General features: G+C 37.3%; 2 protein-coding genes and 1 long non-coding RNA gene across 4 annotated transcripts in view; 1 reads left to right on the top strand and 2 right to left on the bottom strand.

Moving 5' to 3' along the window:
* LOC113677330 (dipeptidyl peptidase 4) overlaps positions 1 to 2927 on the bottom strand; it is a 28933-nt gene extending 26006 nt beyond the window's left edge. For both annotated transcript variants that reach the window (XM_027194134.2, XM_089192991.1), the window contains exon 1: positions 2555 to 2927. In XM_027194134.2, the coding sequence (XP_027049935.2) occupies positions 2555 to 2744 (190 nt within the window). In that variant the 5' untranslated portion in view covers positions 2745 to 2927. The remainder of the gene's footprint in view (positions 1 to 2554) is intronic.
* A 1873-nt stretch (positions 2928 to 4800) lies between these two features.
* LOC113677353 (uncharacterized) lies at positions 4801 to 17074 on the top strand. The gene is made up of 3 exons (XR_016182711.1): positions 4801 to 5047; positions 13566 to 14192; positions 16028 to 17074. It is a non-coding gene; the product is annotated as an uncharacterized LOC113677353 (long non-coding RNA).
* On the bottom strand, positions 10700 to 14149 carry LOC113677351 (beta-2 adrenergic receptor). Its single transcript, XM_027194169.2, has 3 exons — positions 13203 to 14149; positions 12253 to 12475; positions 10700 to 11664 (listed from the first exon to the last, which is right to left on the bottom strand). Exons 1-3 carry the CDS (start codon positions 14073 to 14075, stop codon positions 11390 to 11392), a joined length of 1371 nt encoding a protein of 456 aa, XP_027049970.2. The 5' UTR covers positions 14076 to 14149; the 3' UTR covers positions 10700 to 11389.
* Positions 17075 to 20111: the final 3037 nt, after the last annotated feature.

Here is a 20111-nt window from a genome sequence, read left to right as displayed (position 1 = left end):
AAAATTCTCTCTCTTCAACTACAACAATTTTCTTCACAGTGTCCAGGATGTGCCCATCTCACCAAATAGTTTTTTTTTACTATGAATATTTTTGTTTTTATCACCTGTCCCCTTGTAGCATCACAGCAAGCATGAAAACAATTATTTCTTCAGTTCTATTGAAGCAATTCTCTAATTAATTGTTGCTAAGGTACGCTGCTCATATCTACTTGATAAGACATATCTACTAGGTACTTTCACTTCATGTGGCTTGCTTTGCATATTTTCAGAAATTTAAGAGTCCCCAATTAGTGGTTTTATTTTTTATATGTACAATTTTTTTTAAGCATGTGATGAAATTGGTTGGTGAGCAAAAACTATGATAAGTTAGCAGGACTAAAGACTACAGCAGTGAACAAACAAACACAAGAAAGAATCAAGACAATCAACGGACAATCAGTGCAGCTTAACCACTAGTTTTTATCCAAATACAATGCCCATTGAGATAATCAATGATCATACTACAATAGAGAAAACAATTGGCTAACTCATACCTATTAATTATTCAATTGCCCTTAAGAATAGATGCATATGCTTATCTGTCAATACTAGTAAACATAGATTTTTAGGCACACACTATCAGTGTTTTATGTGCTCTTTCTATTTTGGTCCCCTTATCTTGAGCTGTATATAACTACCAAGCAATTTTGCATGTTGAGTTTTGTTTTTCATATTTTTAGAAATTCCGGAGTTAAATATAGGGCCCCCAAAAATAGGTGGTTCAGACTTTTAGACTTGACTCTTAACAAACTTTTTTTTTCCCCAAGCAATACATTATTCAGGAGTTCAATTATAAAAATGCAATACATGGAGCTTGCAGTACAGCCACATTATCTTGATATGTGTGATGGGCAGTCTTTTGTGAAAGTTGTATTAAGTTTACTTAAACTTGCAACATAACCCTTGTTGAAAATTTAAGAAATCCTAGCTTTTTACCTTAAATTTGCATATCAAGTTGATATAGATTCACATGCAAGTTCATGATATGCTCAAATGTTATCAAGTTCTGTCACACTTTCTGAATACATGACACTGCTTAATGGCTGTCACCAATTTAATCAACCCAGAAAAAACTCTTCGAAGATATCTGCCCCTTAGTTCGTCTCAAAACTTAGATCACTCCTGCTGTAGATCACTTCTAATGAGCATCACTTCTGACGTGGATTGCCTGAAGGATCAACACTGAGATAAACAAAGGAAATGACTATTTTGCAAGACATATGATTCTCCTTCACTTCAGGTGTATTCACAATGATTATTACCAGCAACCTTTTTGACCGCTTCGAGTCATAAGACTACTATTCCTAATTAGAAATCCATAAACAAATTTTTAAAACTTCTCAACTTCTATAATCTTCACTCTATGTTATCATTATTCATGAAAATAATGAATTGCTGCAGAACACCCCCAACTTTATTTTGTATGAGATATGAATATTCATATCTCAGCCAATTTCAATTGATTTAAGGCTGAAGTTGTCCCAGAAACGTCTTTCATCTTTTACTTCTGTATCTTTGTCCCTACTATGTAATGTAAAAATTAGCTGTAATCACTTTTTCTCTCAATAAAATAAAGTTAATCAAGTTTTTGGCTTCTATTTCTGTGTTCAAATCAAATTTACATAAACATAAAAGTTTTCAAAATCAAAAACTTCGTGACCAACGACTTTCTCGCTGATCACTGGTAAAACTAAAAAAATATGATGCGAAAAATATCAAATACTTCCCTTTCATTTTGAAAAAAAAAACCACAAAAAAGAGGGATAGACGGAGCTCATAATGAACCGTGATATGCTGAACAAAATTCTTCTTCACAGAAGCGATGACAAAAAATAGATCCCAAAGAATTGTGTAAAGGCACTGTAAACTAATTTAACACCCCCGAGCCCCCCTTAACAAACTAATGTTATTTCGTCTTTCAGAAATGGTAACCTATCCCGGGAAAAAACCACAAGCTGCGGGTGTTGGTTAAAAAGTACTGTATAGATTCAACCAAACATGAAACTTTACAGGTAACTTCGCTAGGTGGGTTGGTGTCTTCCACTAGATCGAACTACTTTTCAGGGAACATTTTCACTCCCCGCTTACGGGATATAAAAAGCCTAGCCATAAATTAGAAAAGGAGGACAATTTAAACCACAAATGACTATTCCCTCCTACAGCAATAACTTCATCGACGAAGACAATCGAAGAGAAGGGACTCTTCCGTGTATTTCGATCACAAGTGAGTGCGTGAAAAGATCAACTTACAAAACAGAGATCAAGCCGAAATAAAATGCCCCTGGTAAAACAGAGTTAAAGAATAGAAACAGAATACGCCATTAACAAATCAAGGTTGGAATAACAAGCAAAATTTGAAGTTACACAATTGCAAATTTCTTGATGAACACCTGGCTCTGATCTTCTGAGCGATTCAATTAGCGCGGCACTATCGTTAGGTTATGCAAAACACTTTCTAAAAGCGCTGAATTTCGCATCCTAACTCAAAGATTCTCCGTCTATAACTATCGCTTACCAGAATATAAAGACACCATAACTGTTCCTACTACTAACGCTACTGCTACCGCTGTAATTCCAAAAAAGATCACCAAACTCTTCCGATTTAGACGGGAAGACTGAGGACTCTCGGACTCGTGTTCTTCATCGTTCATCAGATGCACTTGCTCTTCCGAGCCACCAGAAGCGTTTGAGTAATGCGTCGTCATTTCTCGATACTTTTGGAGATTTCCCTCCCCTTAATTTCAGTTTTGGCCCATCGATGAAGGTAAAGTAGCTCTTTAATCCGCCGCCCCCTAACTATTTTGCGTTCAAGGTCTATCCAAAACAAACTTTTCTTTGACTCTCTTGAGATGATTAACCCGTGATTTGAACCTGCGAGAAAAGAGACCAGCGGACACTTTCATGTTTGTGGCATTAGGTCAATCCATACACCTGACGTCAATCAATCCATCGAACGATATGCTGTTTGAGCTTGGTTTGAGTCAAATTTTCATAATTTTTTTGGACAAAAGCAATCACTTCTTTATTTTCGAAAATATTTCGTTAGAAAAGTTTTCCTTTGGAAACGAAAAATATACACCATTGACTTAGCTCTTGGCCTTGTAGGCCCGGATAGCCATCTAACCTCAATAACCTATTAAAAACGCTTATCAAGTTGTATCATATACCTCAACTTCTGTCCTTTCCAGAGGTGGCCGTGAAGGGAACCTCAAAAACCGGCAATATGGCCACGCCACTGATTACGTAGAGAAAGGAGATCAGAGAGAGCACAGAGATTCTTTTTATGAATCACTTGATGGGAGACGTCTTGGCATGATGGTTGACAGTAATTTTGTATTGTTTACTAAAGTCACACTACCCTCCGACTGCTTCCACTTTCTCAGAAGTATACGTGAGTACCAGCCAACTGATAAGAAAAATAAAGAAGAAGCTAAAAAGTAATGTGCGATTGAATAATATGCCATTGCGAGAGGGTGGGGTTTGCAATCCTGGTAATCGTTCCATGCTTGGGTAACTGGAATAAACTCCGGCTCGATGAATAACTAGGTTCGTTGACTGATTTTGCCTTGTCATGTATTATTAGACAATTTTGCAATAACCAGCTAAGATTTTATCGAGTAAGAGTTATCACCGTGAAAGACCCAAACATTCCGACAACAATATATTGATCCCCAGTCCATGGACTACCCTGATAGACTGCCCTGAAGTGGACCAACCCTCTGAGTCTTCTGTCTTCGTTAGCCACAACATACATCACAAAATTTAAGCGATTATTTTAAACATTCAAAGTCTTTCATTTGAAACATGACTTGAAGTCATGATCCTTCCCTTAATATAGGTCTTAAAGTAATCTTTAATCATCTTTCATTCTATTTAAAATAGGTTCCATGGTGCCGCGGTACTTAGTAATAGATCACAGATTACGTCAAAACGATATGTGAAGTGTGTTGAAATTTATTGCATTGACTGAAAAAAATAAAGAAGGCACTTGCATGATATAAGTATAGACATAGCATTCCTTTCAATAGTACTCTGATTTCAAAGAGGATTTTTCAAGGCACTTCGGGGTAGTCCTTTGGCGTAGTCCATCGCGGTAGTCCATGGACTGGGGGTCAGTGTTTTCGCACGAATCCGCATGACACAAGTGATTAACATCTAACTTCTCCCTACGATATTCAGACATCATCCAGCAGATGGGTAATGAGAAAGCTGAAACCTACCAGGTAGAAGTTGTTGTTGTGATCTAACACCAAATTCTTGTTACTAATTTACAAGGAGATGTGCACGTAGAGGGCACAATTGACAATTAGATCTTGGAAGTGTCTAAAACTTTATAGTTTGTTACAACGTAAGGAAAAGGCGCAAGATATGCAGCAGTCGAATTCTGCAAATATTTCGTGCATGGTACATTTGTCCAATTTTATACGATGTACTCAGGTCTCTATGAAATGTGATTGCTGACCAAGCATTTACTGGCTCAATAGCTGCGCATGGTTAATTTTGTGGGTGACCTGGAAGTAAATACCCGAGATGTTAAAATTGGTTCCTGTGGGATTAATTGATCATTAAATGCTGTGGAAACATTGTTCTAGGTGATTTGTTGCATTTATTTTCATTCTCCTGGTTACTAATCATTCTAAATGATCTGTGCATATGTTAGTGACGAAATTTTAAAGGTTTCAATCTTAAACGTGCAGAAAACTTTTCATGACCAGTCGCATGATTCGGATCAAATCTTGGAGAAATCTATCATCACTTGCCGGGACATTCGCCAAAAAGAACGAACACGATTACACTAAACTGATTACGGCCTTACCTAAAAAGAGTCCCATTGTTGCGATGGACCTCCTCCGCGCTACTATTTCAAAAAAAATGTTTGTAAAATTTTATTGAATTCAACATAGTTGCAGCAACAAATCAAGAACGAGGTAGCTTTAATATCCTCGGTATCTTGGGTCGGAAGTAGCAGAGAAGATTGAGTTACAGTATCATCCAAATCATTTACAAGGTAAGGTGAAGATCTTGTTTGTTTTCTAGGAGCCGAAAAAAAAACCTCATTGTTCGAGAATAAAGAGGTTTTCTTGACTGGATTCAAAACGCTTGAAAACCCTGAGAAAATCCTGGTTGATAATTAATTATTTATAACAGCTGCTATTTCATTCGAATGAATCACCTTGTGTGACGCTGCACACTTAACGTGAAAACCTTCAAGAGTGCACTAAAAATGTCAAAAATTCCACAAAAAACTCGAAGCGCATGTTAGAAACTTAGCAAGTATACTGGACTCGTTGTAGAAAACACTAGAAAAAAAGTAGATTAACGACGGAACTCTTTGTCACGCCAATGTTTTCTTAGCTACACCCGAAGAGGTTGGCCTTCTTCCCTTCTTCCCCAAATGAATAAGACTTGACCGAGAAAAAGTATGCTGTTTGCCAGAAATCACAGGAAATCCTAAGATAGTGAACACTGATTTTATGTGACATTCACTTTGAATATTTACATGCTTTGCGCTGAAGTTAGGATAGCATTTAAACCAAATGTTCCCTTCATGATGTGTCTGAGCTAAGCAGATATAACTAGTATCCAAGGAATCAAAGACTCTGCCCTGAGGCTTTTTCTTCTTCTGTAAGGGTTGTTAGCTCTTTGAAATAACTTGAATCTTAAAACAACATTTTCAAACAGCTATCAGTCAGAAAAATTTCATACAAACTCATGGCCTGTAAAGATTATTACATAGATATACTTCAAATGATTGAGTTCATTTCATCACGTTTTCGACGGTGTGGGAGAAAATTCACACATAGATTCGTCGCTTCGTGCTGAGCTTGCAATACATGAAGAGTTCATGTCGTGAATAGAAAGCTTCGTGTTGTTATTTTACATGGATGAAACAGAAATTCCCCCCTTTAAAATCCTATCATTAGCTCCTGCCTTTAAGAAGACCTCAGAATCTGTACGTGGAAATATTGGCGTGGTTCTTTCATCGTATTGGAAGCCTGCAATTATTTGATTACTCTGGATTCTTTTTTTGTCAGGCAAGATCTTTAAAACTTAACTCAGTTGTCCGGCTGATCAATTTCAGTTTTGAGGAGGCCTCTGGTCTTTTCTCGTTATTTAATTTCTTTTGGAAAATGTTAAAAATAACGCGTGCTTATTTTATCGCGTGTTCTGAGGCTAGTTACAGTCTGATAGATCATGTGAACTCTTCGCATTTTTATTTCTGACGGTTACGAACGCTTTTAAATGGATACTTTTATGGCAAAATGTTACCTTCTGTAGCTCTTCAGTTGTTGCTAAACTTAAATAGAACCAAAGCCCTTTTTCTGCTTTGATTTTGATGCCCAGTTACTCGGACAGACGATATGGCGTGCATGGTCTCAAGTTGCTTTCAAATCATAATTGTTTTGTTTGTCTGTATGTTTTCGAACTTTGTACTTATCGCAAACTGGAATAGATCAGCGCTGGTTTTATTCAGGAAATGGTTACGAAATTTAATTAAGGATGAATAAGTCAGTGTAAATGTTTTTTTTTTCTTTTTTGAAGCATTTCACCATCTTGTGAAACTTCGGATCAAGGTTAATCCTCGGGTTATCCAAATTAAACCTGACCTGTTTTGATTTGTCTGAATGACACAATGTTTCTAAATGAAAACAAATCTCAGATTTATAATGGGAGCTCTCTGAACTATTTTAACACTGCTGCTTCCTAAATGATGGTCGCACAATCCTTGGCACCCAAGTTTCTCTCGTTAAAGACAATCTCCGAGCCATCGTTTAATAGTTATCATCCCAGAAGGACCACACGAAATATCTAGACTGATAAATTAACGATTATTGTATATAAAAAGTCAATGAATGATGCAATGTATTTTGAGCGTCTATCGAGTTTGTTTGCCTGGTTTGCTTAGAGAGCCCTAAACATCAAAACTAGGAGAAAAGAATGGGAGCCGATGGACAAAGGTCTTTGAAAAAGAACTCACCCAGCCTATTGGGATCAATTCCAACGACATCTCAAATATTTTCATCTGGTTTCTGGTGATTTTAGCGTTTGTCTTTGGATGAGTTCAACTCTAATAGGACATGTTTAACCCTAATGCACTGTTACATGTTGGGGTCTCTTTAACGGCTAGAAATAAGGTTTTTTTTTTTTTTGCGTTTATTTTGAAAGCCGTTTCTCAAAATAGATGATATTGTACTGGGTCAAGCTGCTCCAGACGATTTTTCTGTCTGAACCTTTGCGGACTTTGCACTTCTATAGGAAATGGTTTTAAAATTTGATTAACATTAGAGAAGGTGATGCTCATTAATCAGCGTAAATGTTTTCTCTTAATTTTTTTTTCTAAGTGATTGATCAAATCTTATGAAACTTGGGTCTCAGGTTAGTCTTTAGTTTACTCAAATTTAAAGTAAAATCTTTGTTTTTTTCTGACTCGATAATACCCTCTTCTAAGTGAAACTCAAATTTTGCTGTAACCGGCTTTCTTAGTTATAGGAAAATGTTTATTTTTCATTTAATCATCTTAACTCAGAAAGACGGTGACACACCCTCTTGCAGCCAAGTTCCACGAGTTCAAATAAATTCCAGATCCCACCCTGGCTTCCAACTCTAAAAAAACGCTGTCCGACTTAGGAGAAGTCGGTGGCACATAATCTGCACTCCTCAACGTATTGAAGGAACTAAATATAAAACGGAAAACCGGAAAACAGGCCAAGATGTTTACTAAAACCAATAAACAAATTAAGGAAAAAAATGGAGTGAACTTTGCTCAAAACCAACAAACCGCAAAGTTCTAGATTAATGATCCGAGTAAATGTGGACATTTAGGGCCACGAATGTAACAAAGCTAAATGTCTAAACAGAGAACTCCATTTTCATCCATAAAGGCCAAAAGGGAAAGTAAGAAAGGGAAAATAGATAAACTGCAATGGGTACAAAACTGAGAATCTTCAGTCGCCTCCTTATCAGTGGAGTGTTTGTCTATTAGTAGTGTCATCCAGTGGAGCCTGAAGTCTCCATTGACTACCCACATGACATACTGCGGCTTTGTGCGAACCACCATTTATGACAGACGAAATTTTTAAAGAAGAAATATACCAGCCTTGTTAACGACAAAGGTGTCAAAGATTCCTTTTACGTGGAGCTTACGTAATCAGATCATAACTTACACTGACTCTTATTCATCAAAACTCAGTCATCCATGAAGCTGGCGAGACGAGTCAGTATTGAAGAGTTCTCTTGTTAAAGTACGAGGGCAATGAATGACTAAAAAAATCAAAACAGCAATGGTAGAAATAGCAAGAGACTGTTCTCTCTTGGAAATACTTATTGAAAAGTTCATCATCTTTTGAAACAATGAGAATGATGGGTTATGATACTTCTTTTTTCCGACACTAAGTTCTAAGTTCTAATGCGCTTTGCGATTACGAAACTAGTGCATTTGTAAATGTTTTAAGTTTGGCGCAAATATAACAGTTTCCCCTATTGCAATGTACCAAGGAACATAATTGGATTGTTGAAATTCTGAGGTGAAAAAATCAAGACTTTGTGTCTTGAATTTGATGGGTGGGGCAGCCTAGCAACGACAGGGAGGATGCCAGCAAAATTTTGACGGATGACATCGTTGAATGATGGCTTCCAGATCTGTGGCAGGTTGTCCATTACAAGGAGATCCCTTCAGAAAAGTTAGGATATAGAGATTATTTTGTGGAAAGTGAGTGCGAACAATTTTTTTCGAGTTACGATTCATCAAAATAACGAACTAGCGAGTGCAGCGAACGAGTGAGGTTTTTGATGCATCGCAACGAGTGAATAAGAATCGTTCAAGCATTTTCCATGGTATCATGGGTATGGCGGTATGATGTTTTTAATTCATACATACTGAGATATTTTCTTACTGACCGACACATTTCAAAAATTGGAAGCCATTTGATGCCTTCCAGTATGAAGTGCTATAATTTTTCTTATCTCTGATTGGACGAACGATGTATTTTCACAGTCGTTCATTCAGTATGTATGAAATGCCTGTTTAAACAATATGAAGACTTGTCTGCAGTGGAACTGGGCGGTCGAGCAAACTCCAGTTGTCAGGTACAAGTCTCGTAAACCGCATGTTCCCAGTCAAATGAATCACTTGGCTTTCAAATACTGATTTATTTCTTTATAACTTACGATGAATTTTGTCTACTCCCATCGCTTTCATACCTTTTGGCTTAGTTGGCACCGAAGATGTTTGGTTGAGTGTTTGCCTTAGTTTAAGATTCGTCCGAAAAATATTTTGTGAATTAACATGGCATAAAATCGAGAACGCCTCTCTAGAATGAATTCCAAGAAGCGTTGATATGTTTCAGGTACGTTTCATTAACACGTTGTTCACAAGAGCAGCAGATTAGATTCAAAGCTGTCTAGATTATTCAAACAGCGGATGTATTATCTCACTGAAAAATTCTTCTTTGGTTGTAACAATCTAGGTGGCGAGTCAAATTAATGTAACCCTGAAACAAGTTAACCCTTTCACTCCCAAAATCTAATCAATAATTCCCACTACTGTCTTCCATACCATTCCCGTCATGTTAGTTTGGAGAACTTGGAATAAGATCAACTAACAATCCCCAAATTAATATTTTTCTTTATTCTCATCACTTGTCTGCTTAAGCTTGTATGACATTGTAACGAGAAATTCTGCTTTGGCCATTCATGGGAGTGAAAGGGTTAAAAATTGTTGTTGTTGTAAAAATTTACAACACCCCGTCAGTCACTCAGCCATAAAGAGACATCCCTCACATATATAATGCCTACATTTCAGTGAAGTCAGTAAACAGGTTACACTTAATCCTAATTAATTTCCACAGAATATCAAATGAATAACGAGAATAACAATTTTTTATGGCGCCACAGACGCTCTTGTTGCTATCAATAGATCACGACTTTGGCTAAAATGAAAATTGCGCACTTCTGAGATTCTTCTGCGGTTCAAAATTTAAAACAGAAAAAAAACACGATATTATTCGCGTTTTCGGTACAAAATCTCCAAGATGAACGAGTAAATAGGCCTCGCAAAGCAAGTTTAGAAACTGAAAGATGGTCAGACCATTATAATCTCCTAATTGGGTTAACTAGATAAATGACGGTCACTGACATGGATACTGAGGATCATTCAGGGATCTCAGCGTGACCCACCATTGAAGGAGAACAGGTAGCTATTCGGCAAGATAATTGCTTGGATAAATGTTTACGGCAATTAGGGAGGACCCCAAGAAAAGCTAATCACTCAGGCAGCAATCCAACAATGAATATCTTAGTACTGAGATGGATAGAGGGCAAACAGAGTTTGAAAGCTTTAAGAGAAACTTTTTCTCTCCACAAAACTCAAATCATATTTCCCCACTGGCGCACGTTCGTCTTCATTTGTTCCATATCTTGAAGAGCTGGAACCATTTCCACTCAGAATAAATCGTTGATTACATCCACTGTCAATCGTGCTATTTAGACACTTAACAATGGAAAGAAAAAGATCTTAGAATTTGGACTCCCAAATTTACTTGGTCTTTTTTCATCGTCGTCTCCGACATGAATCAATGGAAGTTCCAAAGGCCAAATGACTTTCGTATATTTAAACAATGGAAACTCCGCTATACTTAATTGAGTGAGTGTTGAAGTTAACTCCTTCAGATGAACTTTATTTCAATCAAAGTGAAATTTCATTCAGAGGATACCGGTAAAATTTAGCGTTCATTCAACTTGTCATTCTCTAAGTAAGGTCAGATTCTAGTGTGTTAGTAAAATTTTGAAATACTCTGCTTGGTTTAAGTTTAATCACAGTATTCCGCCTTATTGACCTTGTTTACAAACTTATTATAAATAGACACCAGTAAAATTTTTTAGATGATTTAAGTGCTAGTTTCACCATTAACCTTCCAGTACTGTTATTAAATAAACGGGACTAATTGCTCGATCGATTATGTTTTTCATTGATGTATCGATCGTTTAATGAGATCAATCCTGCCAAACTTATCCGTTGCCGCAGAGGTCATGTTGCTTAGTTCTCCGAATATGCGGGTTCTTTTTATATCTCGGCTAAAGTTCATTCAGCATCCGTCAATCATAGATTAATCAACATAGAGATTACATATTTAAATAAAAAGACGTATAATCTAGAAATTCGAACCTAATTTTTAAAAAAACCTCATCTGACAAGTACGAATCTTTCCTCTCTCTTGGCCAAACAAGGGAGTCGCTTCTATGTCCACTAAAGTTCATTTAGTGACCGTCAATTATTTAAATAGTTAATAAGTAGTGACTACATAACTATATAAGTATTTGGAAACGTTCTATAGCTAATTTTTCATCTTATTTAAAGTAAAAACTCATTTGATAAGTAAGAGCTGGTCGTTTCTCTGCTCGTAAATTCATTTTGAGAAAAACTGTTTCCATCATCGCCAAATTCCAGTACCACGCCTTCTGCAAAGTCATCCGGGCATTGTAGCCCCTCGTTTTTCTGTCCAGCAGAATCTTGATGTCGTCCATGCGCCATTTTTGGGTACTCAGGACCTTCGTCTTTGGTAATATTTCTCTTGAGCTCTTGGTCCTTTGAGATTTGTGGTAACGACAAGGTGCGCGAACGTGTGCCTAAGGATATCATGAAAAAATGCTCATTTGTCAACTCGCTGTGATCAAATAAAGAGAAAGAAAGAAGAACAATTTTCTTCGTCTGTTTACGCACGCAACGGTTTCGAAATTTTTCATAGTTGCAATATGCGCAATAGGACGCTTGTCACCGCTATGAATATTGTAAGTGACCAAGCGGAATGCATCGTCAATGTAAAAGACTCCTCTTAAGGACTCGGATTTTATGTGTTCCACGCTCGCATCAAACAAATGAATGACCATTATTTATCTCTTCTCCAACCGAGATCAAAATTGACCATCTTTTTAAATCTATTTAAGGAGTTCTTCATGGCAAGCTAATTCTTCTGATCAATAATAGTAACCCATCTTAAATAATCCTATGTTCAGTGCCATACGACGAAAAGTTGAGAAAAAGCTTTAAAACGCTCATCTGACACGAGAGACAGGTTTTCAGGCTGCTACAAAGAAGGACGAACACTGTTCCCGGCGAGGAAGGATTAGAAATAATAACATATCGTTCAAACGGTCAAAAATTCTATAGAGACCCAAAGATGATTTGTCTTAAATAAATCCCGCAAATTTACTTACTTTTCCTTGAGCATGATATGCTCCAGGATCTTGATCTCTGCCTACAAGTCTCACAAAGAAAAAGAGATGCAAACACTCGCCGATAAGCCCATCTGTACCGTGAACTCATTTTTCCGTAAATGATCGGGTTTGCCATAGCGTATATCAGAGAGACCATCCCCGTGAGGAGAACAACAGCTTTACTTGATTGGTGGCCTGTAATCAGGGTAACAATGTTGCTGATCTGAAAATAATGTGAAAACAATGATGTTTTCTTTTCGACAGCATCATGATCTTCAGCTCTAATTCTGACTTATGTGGATCATCAAGAGCAACACTAGGCCAGTATTGACTGAATAGTCTGAATGAAATCGGGAATTTCATATGTCAACTAATGTATAAACTGAAGTCTGATGAATTGCAAAAGATACCCATCAGCTGAAATTGTTTTGTTTTACAGACTAAGAGCTAAATTTAAGATAGAAGGTGTCTGAGAAAGTTGAACCCTATGAGGTCCTCACCGCACAAGAGTTCAAGAGAGAGATTATTGCAGTTATTGGTACTGCCTTTCTTTTTGGCTTTTGGCAGACGCACCGCAAATAAAAGAAACAAATAACTCAGTTAGGAAGCTGCTATTGCAGTATATCAGTGGTTTTTATTTCTCCACTGTACGTTGACTGGATTGTTTGATTCACGATTGAAGTTTCATGAAGTATGTCTGGTCAATTGGATACTTTGTTAACGGAAATAATTTGTTTTCTCTTTGGCAAAAAAAAAAAAAAAAAAAAAAAAACGAAACAGAATCATGAATTTTTACCAGACACTTTATCGTTTACAATGTGATTTCTAAGCTGAAATGCTTTGGAAACCGTATAGTAAAGACCTACGACTTAATCTCGATAGCCGACTTCGCTGGGCAGAATTTGCATTTCCAAGTTCAACATTTTAATACTCCAGAACGAAATACTCACCAAAATTGGCAGCCAGCTAATGTAGTAAAGAAAAACAACCAGGGCCATCATAAGTGACAGTCTCTGAATCTCCCTCACTCCATGCGTGCTACTCTTTCGTCTTCTTTTCACTCCCTCGCACCCAGGATCCTCGGAAACTGACCCGCGAGACAAATTCGTCCCGGCACTTTTGTTTTTTGTGTCCATTACTGTTTGTCGCTTAATAAACTGCGTACTCGATGTTTTGATCGCAAAATAACATGCTAACACTAGTGCCAACAATATGAAGGATGCAGATACGATAAGAATAGCATAGGCTTTTCCCAAATGCGTTAAATGATAAAAACATCTACCATCTTCATAACCCGATTTTCCAACTCCTAGGAATGGCAAAGAGGCGAACAACACTGCATTCAACCAAGTGAACATGACAAGTTTTTTCACACGCGAAGTTGTAATTGTCGTGTGATATTTGAATGGAGACAAAATCATAAAAGCTCGTTCGACAGCTATCAGTGTGACCGTCCCAGCGGAGGCAAAGCGAAGCGCATTTACCACCACTATATAGAAGCCGCAGAGAAAGGGAGTCCACCTCCTCTGGACAAAATAGTTCATGAAAATCAGAATTTGAAGAGGGACAGCTCCGCCAATGAAATCTGCCGTTGAAAGGGACAGAAGGAGAATATCTGTAATGACCCATTGTTTTTGAAATTTTATCGACAGCAGCACCAAAAGATTTCCAAGAGCAACTGCCAAAATACCTGCTTCGAGGAATAAGCCAAGTGCTAATGGACTCAGAGAAGTTACTGCATTATCTCCTTCTTCTTTCACCGTAAAAGCTGATGTCGTTATGTTTGTTGTATCGGCATTGGTAACCACAGATGTGGAGGCCATTTGTATTCTCACGAACGCACAGTTTTTGAACTTTAAATCAGTTCGAGGTTCCTCGAACTTCTCATAGCCTTGGCACGCGTCTGTTGGTCAATTAGAGACAGAAGACAGCAATGAATGGTGAGGTTTAACCGCAGGTTGTTAAATATCTTTATGAGAGTCCTTGACAGCTTTAATTGAGTGTAACTTGGAAGTGCCCTAATCTCTTAATCGCAGAAACCAATTTACACGCAGACTGAAAGGTACTCCAACGAAAATAATTTGTTCATCGACGAGCTCTGTCTGGAATCCACACCTTTCGACATCAAAAGGGATCTAAAGTGTTGAATTGCACTTCACTATCTAATTAGTATAGAGCTACGAAAGAGAAAATTTTACATATTGTATTGAGATATGACAAATGCTTTCTTTGTTTTACCCAGCTGAGTGAGGTTCTTTGGGCATTACATAAAGGCAAAACAATATATAATGACGCTTTTAACACTCCGTGAAATTGAACTTTGTAGCTATCCTGTGTTTTCTCCAAAAAAGGTAGCATATGTTATTCTTTGCTTAGATGTAATTGCAATAGCGCGTGCAGATAAAAGTTGTTTTGAAAGCTACTTTGTGTTTGGATCAGCGTGATCTATCTTCCATTGTCGATGAAAATTCCGGAAATAACAGTATTATGAAATTCGCTTTTTCTTTCTTCTACTATCTTCAAAATACAATCAAGTGAATCCACTGCCCACTGTGAATGGAAACAAATTTTAACGAGATGCAAATAATCACCTGCCGGGTGTGAGACCACAAAAGGGATCAGTTACCATGACGCCAAAATAGGTGATTTAACATTTGTTTCATTCATACAAAAGGACTCTCATTGTCGATGAGTACTTCTGAGCGAAGTTTTATTTTGGGAGCCTTAATCAGGGATGGAGACCAAAAGTCCTACCTTATTACAAGATTAATTCAGACACATTTTAAGTATCTAGTATGTGCCATTTTTAGAGGCACGCGAACACGGCGTTGCGTGTTCTGCGCGTAGAAAAAAGGGTGCGCCTGGAAACCTTTTACTTTATGAGACCTTAACTTTCTCAGATTTTCTCCGCATGCAAATTCAAGAGGAGAAAATTACATTTCGCGCAGAAATCACCATTACTATGAAAATGCAAGAATAGTTATTGCGGCAAAGAGTGCTGTCATTTTACGAACAAGAAAATATCTGTGCTAGAATTTTTGCCAACAAACAAAGCCATGAAACTTCCCGGGAAAAACAGTTTTAGTTGTATTTTGCAGTGATTTTAGAATCTACCGATCCTTGCTTTGTTTTCGGATAACAATAGCATTTAAGTACACACGTTTTGATGGTGTTTGGGTAGCGAAGAATCGAATGTGATTCCAAAAGCAAGAGCTGGACTTAAACTTATCAAATCCATAATTTTCTCGTTTTCTGGTGAAAACGAGAAAATTCTTATATGAAAGACTCCGGAACAGACCGGAAAAAACACTTAACTGCTAATCACTCTTAAATGTATCCGTTATAGATGGTTACTCATCGATCATGCACTTTACTCTTAAGTCAATCGCTATTCCTGCCAGCGAAAGACCAGTTAATCCACTCCACCTAAATCGTTCAGTGCTCCAGATGTTCTAAAAATAGAAAAAAGTACTACGAGACGCTAGCGACACGTGTAGGAGTTAGGGCCTAACATAACCAAGAGATATCCACTGAAAAAAAAATGTCCAAATTGTGATACCTAATAAACATCTGGCTCAGTGGGGGAGGAAAAGGGGGAAAATGTGGTTGATATTCGAAATGGCCACATTAAATATTAAGATATAAAACTGCTTCGAAATATGAAAGAAATTATCATTTCATTGTAAGACTGATTTCCCAAGTTTTAAACGTTGACATTGCGTAAATATGTGTTATGTTGAGGTTTATTGACTCATTTTTCTTACTTCTTTTTCAGTAGAACTCCGAGTTTTTTTGTGAAACGAGACTTAAACCTGTTTCCCCTTGCTGTCTCGTCCACTCATCGTGGGTTTAAAGCAGCAAGAACTTCAAAACCTTGAACTGCGACAAGTTTGGCAAACAAGTCACAGGATCCAAATAGCAATGAAAGGGCATGAAAATAAATACATTCAATGTGAACAGTGTCGTTCAGTGCAAAAAATTTAAAACGGAGACTCATGGTTATTCTAACCACGTTTCCGTGCTGGTGAGAACGAAAAGATACCGAGAAGCCGCAAAGAATGGAAATTTGTGATCAAAAACACTTTCGTTTCTTTCCAAGTTGAAACTGGGTTAACGGTTTCTGTAGGAATCTAATCTAGGAACAACAGATCTTTTACCAAGCTGATTAAATCCTGAGGCACGCTTCCGAGTAGCTTAACCCTAGGTTAACAGCCTCTTCAAAGATTCCATGTATTGTTGTATTGTCCTCATATTTGAGAAAATGTCAATCATCACCCCGATCTAAAAAGTCGCAAACTGTATGCCTTTGGGCGTGGTTATGGCGAACCTCATGGACGGTTTTCATAAAAAAGGCTTTTAGTGGCTACGACATACTCAACTTTCAATTTTTTTAAAGCTACCGCTCTATTTTACCATGCCTCTATGTCCTGATACAAATACCAGAAGTTCTAAGAACTAGCAATTATTATATTATCGTGTTGAAAATCGTGTTACCCAAAATTTAAAACTGTTTCGACATACTGAAACCCTTCACACTTGTACGAGAGAATTTTTTAGTTACGTACAACTTTCACCTTGATATTATTACTGTACAAGGCACCTTTATATTCCTGGGTCGGTCATGGATGCAGATTGTGTTGGTGCTTGCAATCTCAGCTGCCATTCAAGTCTTTAAAATAAGGGTCTTAAATTACGATCCGCTATCAGCTGTAAGGTTCAAAGTTGTTTCAACTGGTTTTCATCCAAGTTAATGATTTAGGTAAGCATAAGATTGTGACCTCTGGGAATAATTCCAAAATGAAACACGCAATAAGTGTTTGTAGTTTTCCTTTTCTGTGTCTTTAGTTTAAACTACTGATAGAATTGAAAGAAAAAGCACGAACATTAACTGTTGGTGTCCCTCCAGTAATCGCCAATGATTTGATGTCGTGCATGTGCCTAAAAAAAGGCGTGTCACCCATCATAAGTTTACAAGGGTTACATGTCATAAATAATAACGCTGAGTTTTTGTCACTCCAATCTGGCTTTCTGAAGCGATTATAGAGAAGCCTTTTGAAAAAGAAATGTTACGCGGGAGACCTTGAACTGATTTTCCGGGCGCTGAAGTGGTCTCAGCTAAACTCAACCTCCGATTTAATCTTGGCCCCCTGGGCGCCTTAACTACCACGACTGAAAATTTTACACCGAATTAAAAAGGTGTCTTACCAGAAGGCTAAATATCCTCACAGAGACACAAGACTTAAACAATACTTGGCGCTTACTCAAGCTAAGAAACAGCCAGTGGCTTAGAGGTACAAGGTGCAGGCTATAGTTATTGAAGAACCAAATCCAAAGTCCTTCTTTACCCTTCATTTATCAGAGCAAAGAGGAAATTGAGCACTATTACGATAAACATTTTAGCTGTATACCTGACGAAAGAGTTTTCCATGCAGAGGTTCGGTAAAATTTCCTGAAGTGCATTGGCTTTCGGAAATTCAACATTGCTTGCTTCTTTGAAATTTCACTCTTGCTCCGTGTTATTTTCATTGTTGCCATCAGAGTAATTGAAGTCGGAGATTTCTTTCTTAACAAAATAGATGACTTGTTTGATTCCTGTAATAACCACAATATATCAAATGGCTTAGTTATCAATTGAACAATATTCGATGGTAATTTCAGACTCCAATACTGAGCAAATATGTTATATTAAAAACATTCACAAAAGTAAAGATATTACTGATATCAAAACACTTTACACAAACGACGACAACGCACCATCCTAACCAGCACTTTTAATCTCAATCATTTTTTTTTTTTCACCTAGCTCATTATGTACATAGCTGAGTATTATTTGCTCTTTCACCAAAAATTAATAAGATTCCTCCACCCATTGTAATAGCATTAAGATGTAGAAGTGTTCTGTGCATTTTTCAAAAACTTGAAGTATGCTCTCCACCCTTCATAAAGATGGTTCGGGAGTAAAATTGTGAGACAATTGAAGTGACATCCTGAACGGATTTCGTAACCGCATTTGTGCATAAGAATCTCCGTATCGTTCATCCGCATATCGAAATGGTAAAACCAGTTTATTAGTGAAATAGTGCAAAATTTTTATTGTTGAAGATAACCCATCTCTCCCTGAGGTTTCAAGAAGATTGATATTTGCATATCTCAGCCCACCATAATCAAAACAAAATAAGTCAGTCTTACCGAGAGCCAGGACATTCCATGAGAAAATCCTACAAGTTTAAAATTGTGAATTTGAGGGGCTTTATAAAGTGCCTGCGAAAGTTGGAAAGTGATGAAGAACATTACAAACAAATACTAAGTCTTCGTAAACCGATCCTTCACCTCATCCAAGTTCGGGTCAAATGGCTAAACATACTCACTGAAAAATACCTCTGAACACGCATGGGGATGTTAATCAAATCCCAAAGAAGAAATGAACATTTTTGGAAGCATTTTTCGAGTTTTTTACATGTTTTTACAACTTTTATCTTTTCGCTGCTTTTTAACGTTTTACTTTGTAACACGAGATATAATTTTCATCTTCGAGAGACTACTTCTATAACTACTAAACGAAAAGAGGGCGTGGAAAAAAGCCATAAAAAAAGCGCACGGAGGAGGTCAGTTAAACAAGAACTCCGACACAGAGCATCGCGATAAAACGAAGTGGAAGTCATAACCCAGGTTAGAGAAGACTGCAGGGGGAATGTGTCACAGGGATACACCATATGTGGTCCCCTCACCCCAACATCTATCAGTATGATTATCGTAGCCAAGTAAACGAACTTAAATCAATCCAATTGGATTTTTTGCTTAAATTACATTGGTTGGTGATGAGCTTAAGTAAATACAATTTATCCGGATATTTTTCCAGATTTTTCGACACAGAAAGCTCCTTTGGATGTTTCATAGTAAGATTCTTTTGATAGTTCAAGCAGCTATGCTATTGTAATTACATTTCATACAACGATACGGAAATAAGAAGAGGGAAAGAATGTAAGAGAATGGATACGCAGACATCCCAGATACCAATCCTTTTCCTTTACTCAAAGGCAAAGTTAGCTAATATTTCAACTTTGATTTAGCCATTTAAGGCCTTCGAGGGAAAATAAACTGATGTCTGTTTCCTTTTCCAGGATTTCCGGAAGCATATATCGACCAAAATTTCACTACTGAGACATGGCAATTACACAGGAGGCGTAAGAAATGTCGCATTTTTTAAATAACACAGCTGTGGCCACAAATTATTTAAGACTTCCTCAGTTGAAAAGAAACAATTGTCATAATACCCTGCAAACTTTTAATCAGACAGTTTATGAGGGATTACGCCAATGGATTATCACATACTTTAACAAAGCTTCCTAATGTCTCTGGCACAAAGACATGAACGAGTCGAATTCAAACAGAAAGGAAGAGTATCACTTTGATAAACAAATGACGGGTGCTAAAAGTTTAGAGATCCTTCCGCCTTACTTATTCAAGCTCGTTAACTTCATCGAATTGTGAGAAGAACATCATAATTGAAAGGATAAAACGATTTATGCCAAAGGGTGTAACTTTTGCTAATCCTTAGGAAATTAGGGAATTTAAGTGGAAGTAAATGTCTGATTCTTGCAGAAGAACTCTCATCTCCACCATTATTTTAAAAACCGTTGGGCGTTGAAGAAATATATGATTAAATTTTTCAAAACCAGGAAATGAATGTAGTCACTTTATATGCTTTTTACTACACGAGGATAAGGTGTGCCCTTTTTTGATTTTGTGCTTTTTGTGGTTCAAGCTCGATTTTGCTGCTATTTATTAATCTACATGATACTGCGCTTGTAGCTTTCGAATATCATTAGAGAAAACTCTCCCTGCGCCCTAACAAGAAA

This window comes from Pocillopora damicornis, chromosome 14 (assembly GCF_964200805.1).
Source record: "Pocillopora damicornis chromosome 14, jaPocDami1.2, whole genome shotgun sequence".
Taxonomy (NCBI): Eukaryota; Metazoa; Cnidaria; class Anthozoa; order Scleractinia; family Pocilloporidae; genus Pocillopora; species Pocillopora damicornis.
The sequence above is the reverse complement of the archived record's forward strand: the minus strand, read 5'-3'. Positions and strand labels throughout refer to the sequence as shown.